The following is an 11,236-nucleotide window of genomic DNA, read 5'->3' as shown; positions in this document are numbered from 1 at the left end:
AGGAAACGAACGATGATGCGATGCTACAAAAGGAAAATAATCTCCGCAGCGCTACAAACAAACACGTTCATTCGGAGTGGGCAGGTAGGAGCTTGGTTGGACGGCGCATACGTGCGATCCGTGTCACGTGGCTATGCACGACAGACAGACAAATAATCCCTGGTGGGCAGTGTGGAACCTGTTGTTCCCACCTGTAAGAATCCCAATTCCCTTCATCCTGCCGAAGCTCGGTGAGGGTGGCGTTTTGGCGGAGCGACGAGCCGCGAGGCGGTCAGCCGATTTACGCCTCCTCGCCCCGCGGTGTTCATCCGCGCCGCACTACTTTGCGCTCGCCTAACTAACGCGGACGTTTTAGGCGTATTTAGTTTTTTAGTTTTTGTTTAACGCGACTCATGGGAGGGCGGGGGGGGGGGGCATTTGCCAAAGGTCGGATCTCCGTAAGTCCCCAGGGGTCTTCGGCAACCCGGGGACTTATTGGACTATAAAGTGAGGGATGTTTCGATTTAAAGCTTTCGTGACTGCAGGGATTCATCTTCTTGGTTCTTTCGGTAAAGTCACGTAGAGGGGAAATAATAAAATAATAAAAATAAAAACAATACAATAATATAATAATATAAAATATTATAATATATTATTTTATTATGTTTTATTTGTATTATTTTATTACTTCCCTTCTACGTAAAACATTATAAAATTATTTTATTTTATTATGTTTTATTTGTATTATTTTATTACTTCCCTTCTACGTGACTTTACCGAAAGAACCAAGAAGATGTAAGGGATGTTGTTTGGGACAGTCGACTTCTAACTTAAAAGTTAAACTCCACCACCGACATCGCGTTTTAAAAAGTACAAAAAATAATAAATAATAAATAACATAAATATTCAAAACGATTTGATAATCCATTAATTTAAAACGACAATAAATAAATATCTTAAACGATTTGATCATTAATTTAAAACGACAGTAATTAACACCCCCATCCTTGATAGGCAGACATGAATTCCCCCCTATCAACCTTTCACAACAACTGTCTAAGGATAAATCTCCTGGCCAAACAAGGTCTCAAACCGGAACCTGTAACATCGAGACCAATTGAAGACGTGGGACAGAACAGGGAGAAAGACTCTAGGACACGTGCTGAGGATGGAACCCGCTGAGTCCGTGGTGAAAACTCCCCCACGGTGGACACCACGAGAGAAGAGACCATGGGGCAGGCCGTAGACTGCCTAGCAACGCTCCGTTCTAGACAACTAAAGACCATGGGCCTGTCTTGGGGTGAGGCAGAGAAAGCTGCTAAAGACTGCCTAGGGATGCGCTGGTGGGTGCGGTGGTGGATGGGTGGATTGGTGGGTTTAGTGGTGGGTGCGGTGGTGGGTGCGGTGGTGGATGGGTGGGGTGGTGGGTTGAGTGGTGGGTGCGGTGGTGGGTGCGGTGGTGGATGGGTGGGCTGGTGGATGGGTGGGTGGGGTGGTGGATGGGTAGGGTGGTGGATGGGTGGGGTGGTGGGTGCGGTGGATGGGTGGGGTGGTGGGTTTAGTGGTAGGTTTAGTGGTGGGTGCGGTGGTGGATGGGTGGGTGGGGTGGGTTGGTGGGGTGGTGAATGGGTGGGGTGGTGGGTGGGTACGGTGGTGGATGGGTGGGGTGGTGGGGGCGGTGGATGGGTGGGGTGGTGGATTTAGTGGTGCGTTTAGTGGTGGGTGCGGTGGTGGACGGGTGCGGTGGTGGATGGGTGGGTGGCGTGGTGCGTTTAGTGGTGGGTGCGGTTGGACGGAACGGGACGACGGAGAGAGCATGGGCAAGTGACCCTCCTGACCCCGACGTCTGTTCACCCCGACTGCGGCCTTGCACCCCTTGAGCTCTCAATCGTCGCCGCAGTGTGAACACACACACAGAGGTCGCAACCGGGTACCCGATACCCGTACCCTACCCGATACCCGTACCCTACCCCATACCCTACCCCATACCCGATACCCGTACCCTACCCGATACCCGTACCCTACCCGATACCCGTACCCTACCCGATACCCGGCTACCCGTTTGCGACCCTGGTGTGGCCGGGTACGGGTAGGCCGTGAGTCACTGGTGAGTAGCCGTTTGTCACTCATTTCGGGTAGGGTACGGGTAGGGAACGGGTACCCGTACCCGGCCGGGTATGGGTTCCCATTTGCGACCCTGGTGCGGCCGGGTACGGGTAAGGAATCAAAACCCGTTTGCGACCTCTGGAACAAACACGCAGAGGCTTTAGTGAAACTAACAGATCGTTACTGACGTTGCCCCGTGCCTAGCTTGTGTGTTTGCGATGATTTACCTTCTAAAAGAAAACCTGGCCAGCGTGATCCGGTGAAGAAGAACCACCGTCTCTCTAACCCCCAGCGGCTCTTCGCTCACTTTCAAAGGCGAGGGGCAGGGTGGGGGGGGGGGTTGGTGCTTTCGGCGACGAGACGTCGTCATCGTCGTCATCACCGTCGTTGTCGTGATCAGTGTGCGAGTGTGAGGGCCTCCACAATATTTGAAACCGTTGGGTTGGGTTTGACAGCAGTGCGATGACGACGATGATGACGATGACGACGATGACGACGACGGTGACGACGACGATGATGACGACGATGATGACGACGATGATGACGACGATGATGATGACGACGACGACGACGATGACGACAATGACGACGATGGTGATGACGGTGATAATGACGGTGATAATGACGGTGATAATGACGGTGATGATGATGACGGTGATGATGATGACGATGATGATGATGATGACGATGATGACGATAATGACAGTGATGATGGCGATGACGATGATGACGATGACGACGATGTGATGCCGCGGCTATTACGGGGGTTCTCGAGTTGCGGGTCTAACGAGGGTGGGTTGGGTCGGGTGTGTGTGGGTGTGAGTGGGTGTGTGTGGCTGTGTGTGGGTGTGTGTGGGTGTGAGTGGGTGGGGGTTGGTAGGTAGGTGGGTGTGTGGGGGTGTGAGTGTGTGGGGGTGTGAGTGTGTGGTGGTGTGCATGGGTTGATGTGTGGGTGTGTGAGTAGGTGGTGGTGTGTGTGGATATCCGTGGGTATCTGTGTGGCGATGTGCGTGGGTATCCGTGGTTATCTGTGTAACGGAACGGGGGTGTGGGTGAGGGTGAGGCCCGCGCTAGCACCAGCAGACGCTAGCACCAGCAGACGCGTGCCCGCGGCGCCTCGTCCGACGAGTGCACCGTGTTGGGCACGAAGCCGCTCTTGACGCCCTCCCATCCGTCCTGCAGGGGGATGTGTCCGGCGCGCACGAGCGCGTAGATGTCGGCCGTCAGCTGCGTGAAGGCGCGCTCCACGTTGTCCCCGTCGCGCGCGCTGGTCTCCACGTAGCGCAGGCCGTGCTGAGCAGCGAAGCGCTCCGCCTCGCTGCGCTCCACCTGGCGGCGCTGCTCCGACAGGTCGCTCTTGTGGCCCACCTACCCCGGGAGAGAGGGGTAGAGGTAGAGGTAAAGGTTCACCACCCCCGGCGGGCTGCTGCTGGGGCAAGTGCGGTTAGTGGCGGCGGTGGCGGCTGTGGACACAAAGTTCAAAGTTTATTTTTCGATTTAAAGCTTCTTTCGTGACTGCAGGGATTCATCTTCTTGGTTCTTTCGGTAAAGTCACGTAGAAGGGAAGTAATAAAATAATAAAAATATAACATAATAAAAAATATTATTATATTATTTTATTATACTATTTTATTATTTTATTATGTTTTATTATTATTTTATTATTTCCCTTCTACGTGACGACTTTACCGAAAGAACCAAGAAGATGAATCCCTGCAGTCACAAAAGCTTTAAATCGAGGTGCAGCCCTGTGAGCCATTCGGCTCTTGAATCGGGTGCAACCACAACAAACAAAAAACTAAAACATGAACAAGAAAACATCTTAAAGTGAATATGTGACTGAGTGCAAACAGAAATCCAATAAAAGACAGCAAAATTTTGCAGAAAAAATCACCGTACACCAACGCTGTGTGCAAAAATCCCAGTGGGATGCAAGTCAAACAACAACAACAACAACCACAAGACAACTTAGATTAAGGCCATCAGTCTAACTCCGTACTACAACAAACAAACATGGCCAAAACAAAAAACGTTTCAAAAATCACCAAAATAAAGCCATAAAAGCGATGAAACGCGAAAGGTGAAGGTTGTGGTGGTGTAATTTCGATTTAAAGCTTTCGTGACTGCAGGGATTCATCTTCTACAGCTCCTTACTATTGTAATAAAGCTCTTTGAGACGACTTCTGGAATCCGTCTTTTATTCACTTTAGGTTACAGCTACTTCACTCTGCTGATAGGCAGCGTGAGAAGGACAGATAGAGAGAGGGAGACGCACTGCCACGTGGCAACTCGGAGCCCCGCTCCCGCGTGGCCCCTTCCTCCGTTCGTTCCCGTTCTGACCCCGTGTCGTTCGTCTCCACCCCTATTTAATACCCGGGTCACGTGGTACGTTTCCACCAATCCTCGTTAGCCTCCATGGAAACTTCCAGGCTCCCTCGTCAGCTCCCGGGACCACGCCCCTGACTCATCTCCCCATTGGCTGAGGCCAAAGCCAGCAGAACCAATCCTCTACTTGCAGCTGTCACCATGACGTCAGGGCCACGCCCCTGACTCGTCTCCCCATTGGCTGTGGCCAAAGCCAGCAGAACCAATCCTTGCAGCTGTCACCTTTCCATCACGTCAGGGCCACGCCCCCAGGCTTCCCCCATTGGCTGTAAACCAGGACCGGCAGAGCCAATCACCATGACGAGTTTTGATACGTCAGTGAGCCGGATATAGGCTCATATTACACTATTAACATTCCTTCCCTTTATTACTGCTAATCCTACTTCCTCCCTTTGTCGCTGCTAATCCTGCACAATGCACGGGCATAATATGACTTTGAAACCCCCCCCCCCCCCCACCTCCTACGCATTCCACAAGTAGTGACTAATCCCATATCAGCATTTTCCATAAATATGCTAAATTCCTCTGTTGATATGCAAATTCCTTTGTCAAGGCGCTCTTCCCCCTCCAACCCAGCTTAAATATACGCTGCCAAGCCTGGTGGTGCCCATTCAGACGCTGTTTTTCCGACAGACCTGTTCTTCACCTGAGGACGGCTGCTTGCGTTGTGGCCGAAACGTCGTGAGAATTGTATTATTTTATTATGTTTTATTTTTATTATTTCATTATCTCCCTTCTACGTGACTTTACCGAAAGAAGCAAGAAGAGAAAAAGGTTGTACTGGTGGTTGGTGGTGATGGTCACGGTGGTGAGTGGTGGTAGCAGCTATCATGATGGTGGTGGTGGTGGTGGTGAGTGTTGTTCGCAGCTATCATCACGATGGCGGTGGTGGTGAGTGTTGTTGGTGGCTATCATCACGATGATGGTGGTGGTGGTGAGTGTTGTTGGTCGCAGCTATCATCACGATGGTGGTGGTGGTGGTGAGTGTTGTTCGCAGCTATCATCACGATGGTGGTGGTGGCGAGTGTTGTTGGTCGCAGCTATCATCACGGCGGCGGCGGTGGCGAGTGTTGTTGGCGGCTATCATCACGATGGTGGTGGTGGTGGTGAGTGTTGTTGGTCGCAGCTATCATCACGATGGCGGCGGTGGTGGTGAGTGTTGTTCGCAGCTATCATCACGATGGCGGTGGTGGTGAGTGGTGGTAGCAGCTATCATCACGATGGTGGTGGTGGTGAGTGGTGGTAGCAGCTATCATCACGATGGCGGTGGTGGCGAGTGTTGTTCGCAGCTATCATCACGATGGCGGTGGTGGTGGCGAGTGTTGTTGGCGGCTATCATCACGATGTCGGCGGTGGTGGCGAGTGTTGTTGGCGGCTATCATCACGATGTCGGCGGTGGTGGCGAGTGTTGCTTGCGCCCCGCACCAGCATGAAGACGATGTGCGACGGCTGCGTGTGCATCCTCGCCTCCTCCAGCCAGTCCCTGGCGTGCTCAAACGACCGCCGGTTGGTGATGTCGAACACCAGCATGCCGCCCACGGAGTTGCGGTAGTACGAGCGCGTGATGGAGCTGGGGGGCGGGGGGAGGGGGGAGAGGGCACGTGACGTGGAACCGTCGCCGCCGACGTCACAATAACAACAACGGACGTCGTTTATTCGCTGCCACCCCCCATAACAATATACCGTGGCGACCACCATGGCAACCATCATGGCAACCATCATGGCGACCACCATGGCGACCACCATGGCGACCATCATGGCAACCATCATGGCAACCATCATGGCAACCACCATGGCGAACCACCATGGCGACCACCATGACAACCATCAGCACCGGGTGTGTGTGTGTGGTTCGTGTGATGTGTGTGTGGTGTGTGTGTGTGGTGTGTGTGATGTGGGTGATGTGTGTGTGTAGTGTGTGGTGTGTGTGTGTAGTGTGGTGTGTGTGTGTGTAGTGTGTGTAGTGTGTGGTGTGTGCGGTGTATGGGGTGTGTGTGGTGTGTGTGGTGCATGCGGTGTGTGTGTGGTGTGTGCAGTGTGTGTGGTGTGTGTGTGGTGTGTGTGGTGTGTGGTCTATGTGGTGTGTGGTGTGTGTGTGTGTGGTCTATGTGGTGTGTGCGGTGTATGTGGTGTGTGTTTGGTGTGTGCGGTGTGTGTGGGGTGTGTGGTGTGTGTGGTCTATGTGGTGTGTGCGGTGTATGTGGTGTGTGTGTGTGGTGTGTGTGGTGTGTGCAGTGTGTGTGGTGTGTGCGGTGTGTGTGGTGTGTGTGGTGTGTGCGGTGTGTGTGGTGTGTGTGGTGTGTGCAGTGTGTGTGGTGTGGTGTGTGTGTGGTGTGTGTGTGGTGTGTGGTCTATGTGGTGTGTGTGGTGTGTGTGGTGTGTGTGTGGTGTGTGGTCTATGTGGTGTGTGTGGTGTGTGTGTGGTCTATGTGGTGTGTTCCACGTGTGGTGTGTGCCGCGTGCTGTGGTGTGTGCAGTGTGTGCGGTGTGTGCGGTGTGTGTGGTGTGTGGTGTGTGTGTGGTGTGTGCGGTGTGTGTGGTGTGTGTGGTGTGTGCGGTGTGTGTGGTGTGTGTGTGGTGTGTGTGGGTGTGTGTGGTGTGTGCGGTGTGTGGTGTGTGTGTGGTGTGTGCGGTGTGTGTGGTGTGTGTGGTGTGTGCGGTGTGTGTGGTGTGTGGTGTGTGTGTGGTGTGTGTGGTGTGTGTGTGGTGTGTGCGGTGTGTGTGGTGTGTGTGGTGTGTGTGGGGTGTGTGGTGTGTGTGGTGTGTGTGTGGTGTGTGCGGTGTGTGCGGTGTGTGTGGTGTGTGGTGTGTGTGTGTGGTGTGTGCGATGTGTGCGGTGTGTGTGTGTGGTGTGTGCGGTGTGTGCGGTGTGTGTGGTGTGTGGTGTGTGTGTGTGGTGTGTGTGGTGTGTGTGTGTGGTGTGTGTGTGGTGTGTGTGGTGGGTGTGTGGTGTGTGTGGTGTGGTGTGTGTGTGGTGTGTGTGGTGTGTGTGGTGGGTGTGTGGTGTGTGTGGTGTGTGTGGTGGGTGTGTGGTGTGTGTGTACTCACTATCAGGTGTGTGTGGTGTGTGTGTGGTGTGTGTGGTGGTGTGTGGTGTGTGTGGTGTGTGTGGTGTCTGTGGTGGTGTGTGGTGTGTGTGTGTGGTGTGTGTGGTGGGTGTGTGGTGTGTGTGGTGTATGTGGTGTGTGTGGTGTGTGCAGTGTGTGTGGTGTGTGTGTGTGGTGTGTGTGTGGTGTGTGTGTGGTGTGTGGTCTATGTGGTGTGTGTGGTCTATGTGGTGTGTGTGGTGTGTGTGGTGTGTGCGGTGTGTGTGGTGTGTGTGGTGTGTGCGGTGTGTGTGGTGTGTGTGTGGTGTGTGTGTGGGGTGTGTGCGGTGTGTGTGTGGTGTGTGCGGTGTGTGTGGTGTGTGGTGTGTGTGGTGTGTGTGGTGTGTGTGGTGTGTGTGGTGTGTGCGGTGTGTGTGGTGTGTGTGGTGTGTGTGTGGTGTGTGTGTGGTGTGTGTGGCGTGTGCGGTGTGTGTGGTGTGTGTGCCGCGTGCTGTGGTGTGTGTGTGCGGTGTGTGTGTGTGGTGTGTGTGTGTGTGCGGTGTGTGCGGTGTGTGCGGTGTGTGCGGTGTGTGCGGTGTGTGTGGTGTGTGGTGTGTGCGGTGTGTGCGGTGTGTGTGGTGTGTGCGGTGTGTGTGGTGTGTGCGGTGTGTGTGTGGTGTGTGGTGTGTGCGGTGTGTGCGGTGTGTGCGGTGTGTGCGGTGTGTGCGGTGTGTGCGGTGTGTGCGGTGTGTGTGTGGTGTGTGTGGTGTGTGCGGTGTGTGCGGTGTGTGCGGTGTGTGTGGTGTGTGTGGTGTGTGCGGTGTGTGTGTGGTGTGTGTGCGGTGTGTATGTGGTGTGTGCGGTGTGTGTGGTGTGTGTGTGGTGTGTGTGTGGTGTGTGTGGTGTGTGTGTGGTGTGTGTGCGGTGTGTGCGGTGTGTGTGGTGTGTGTGGTGTGGTGTGTGTGGTGTGTGTGGTGTGTGTGTGGTGTGTGTGTGGTGTGTGTGTGTGGTGTGTATGGTGTGTGTGGTGTGGTGTGTGTGGTGTGTGTGGTGTGGTGTGTGCGGTGTGTGCGGTGAGCCTCTCACCGGAAGCGCTCCTGTCCCGCCGTGTCCCACAGCTGCAGCTTGATCCGCTTGCCCGGCTCGATCTCCACGAGGCGCGCAAAGAAGTCCACACCCACCGTGGGGTCCGAGATGTCCACGAACTTGCCCTCCGTGAACCTCTGCACGTGTGTGCGTGTGTGTGGACGCCGGTTGGAAACATTTAGGTTGGCCTGCCTACGATCCATCCTGGGTTTAACTAGGCTGGATTGTGTGAGGAGCTCACAAGTCCTTGAAAGATCTGGGCAAAGTCCCATCGGTGAGCTCCTCCGGCAGGCAAGGCTGCGTTGGCTGGGTCATGTAGCCCGCATGCCCAGCCACCGCATGCCTCAACAGCTTTTGTTCGGCCGGATCGAGGGGGCTAAACGGGCGCGGCACGGGCTGGAGAAGAGATGGAGTGATGCGGTACAGGAGGACGTGGAGCTGAGTGGACTTGCCGATGACTGGTACCAGCGGTGTCAAGATCGGCCTCTGTGGAGGAGGCTCGTGAAGGACGCTACTGGGCAGTTGGAGGCAGTCGCCCTCCAACAACAACGGAGGGCGGAGGAGCGACGCTCACAACAACGAGCGGAGCGCCGGGTGGCTAAAGCACAGCAAGTTGGTACAGTAGGGGGCACAGGTGGTGCATCAGCCAGTCGTCTCGGTCATCTCGGTCAGTCGACCCGTGGCACCTGCTGGGTCTGCCCCGTGACCTCCTGCCAGCGGGTGTTCGACACTTCACGTGGCCTCAAGGTGCACATGGCCTGGCACAAGCGTCGTGGTGACGTCACCGCCACTTAGTGGTGAATGGCGGTTGTTGTTGTGGACGTGTGTGTGTGTACGACGTTTCGATTGCAACACAAGCAACCATCAGGTACGAATGAATGAGAAAACAAACATAGTAAACTTAGAAATATAATGCAATACGACCCAGAGAGTCGGCGAACACAACAGTCAACACCCTACCTGGTTGATTAACGTTCTTCTAAAGAATTATAAATTTGAGAGACAAAACACAGACACGGAGACACACAGACAGACACACAGAGAGAGACACACACAGACACACAGAGAGAGACACACAGAGAGAGACACACAGAGACACACAGAGAGAGACACAGAGAGAGACACGCAGAGACAGAGAGAGACACACAGAGACACACAGAGACACAGAGAGAGACACACGGAGGCACACAGAGAGAGACACACACAGACAGACACACAAGTAGAGAGAGAACACAGAGACACACAGATAGGGACACACAACATAGACACACAGACAGACACACAAGCAGAGAGAGAGACAACACAGAGACACAGAGAGACACACAACATAGACACACAGAGAGAGACACACACATAGACACACAAGCACAGAGAGACACACACAGAGACACACAGATAAGGACACACAACATAGACACAGAGAGAGAGACACACAGAGACACACAGAGAGACACAGAGAGAGACACACAGAGATACACAGAGAGAGATACACAGAGACACAGAGAGAGACACAGAGAGAGACACGCAGAGACACAGAGAGAGACACACAGAGACAGACAGAGAGAGACACACACAGACAGACACACAAGTAGAGAGAGAACACACAGAGACACAGAGAGAGACACACAACACAGAGACACAGAAAGACAACACATCTGCGTCGAGACCTTAAATAGAGAGAGGGGGGTGGTGCAGAGTGGGGGGGGGGGGGTTTGGGGTAGAAAACGATGAGAGAGTTGTGTGGAATTCCTGCCCAAGTACGGAGAAAACTACTCTTTCTAGATGTGAAGCTTTCGTGACTGCAAGGATTGAAACTCTTTCGTTTACACTATGGGGACCTCATTTGCCAGTCAAAATATGATAATTGGTTTTTTACCCTTCTATCTGGCAACAAAACTGACACCTTTTTACAAGGAGTCATGTTTGCATAGACTACAATACCTGCAGTCATAATGCAAACAAAAAACACAACTCTGATAATGTGCACTGTCCTTGAAGTTGATTGGTCCACACCCGAGACAGCTTTCCTTAGAGCCTAGTCTCACATGGGTTGGACCAGATGACGCGGTCTATGCAAACATGACTCCTCATAAAAAGGTGTCAGTTTTGTTGCCAGATAGAAGGGTAAAAAACCAATTATCACTCTTTCGTTTTTTCGGTAAAGTCACGTAAGTAAAAAGTAAAATAAAATAAATGAAAACAACGAAATTAAATCACGACGTTTCGGGCACAACACGGGTGTCCTTCTTCAGGTGGGGAGAACGCAGCGAAAGCAGCAGCCAATTGGACACGCGATGAGAACATCACACAAAGATCCCCCGTGGAGCCGTAGCAGCCTCACCTTGAGCAGTGAAGACTTCCCCACCGTGGAATCCCCCACCAGGATGAGACGGAACTGGTAGACCCAAATCGCCTCCATCACGCACCGCTCACTCGGAGCCTCGCTCCCTCTCTGTGTGTCCGTCCGTCCGTGTGTGTGTCTGTGTGTGTCTGTGGGTGTCCGTGTGTGTCTGTGTGTGTCTGTGTGTACGCTGGACTTCTTTCGCACCGTACGTAGCCAACCGCGCTAATCGAAGGTGCGAGGAAAGGACATCAAACTGAACACAAAAAGCAGTGATCTGTGTGCGTGGCTGTGTCTGTGTGTCTCTGTGTGT

At 53.3% G+C, this 11,236-nt stretch overlaps 1 protein-coding gene across 1 annotated transcript; it reads right to left on the bottom strand.

The window, feature by feature from the left end:
• Positions 1-1,558: 1,558 nt before the first annotated feature.
• On the bottom strand, positions 1,559-11,230 carry LOC133360571 (ras-related protein Rab-39B-like). Its single transcript, XM_061579371.1, has 4 exons — positions 10,924-11,230; positions 8,583-8,719; positions 5,896-6,040; positions 1,559-3,453 (listed from the first exon to the last, which is right to left on the bottom strand). Exons 1-4 carry the CDS (start codon positions 10,999-11,001, stop codon positions 3,172-3,174), a joined length of 642 nt encoding a protein of 213 aa, XP_061435355.1. The 5' UTR covers positions 11,002-11,230; the 3' UTR covers positions 1,559-3,171.
• Between the last annotated feature and the right edge of the window lie 6 nt (positions 11,231-11,236).

This window comes from Lethenteron reissneri, chromosome 69 (assembly GCF_015708825.2).
Source record: "Lethenteron reissneri isolate LAM-NWPU_2019-01 chromosome 69, ASM1570882v1, whole genome shotgun sequence".
NCBI lineage: Eukaryota > Metazoa > Chordata > Hyperoartia > Petromyzontiformes > Petromyzontidae > Lethenteron > Lethenteron reissneri.
Note: the sequence above shows the minus strand (reverse complement) of the source record. Positions and strands in the feature narration are given on the sequence as shown.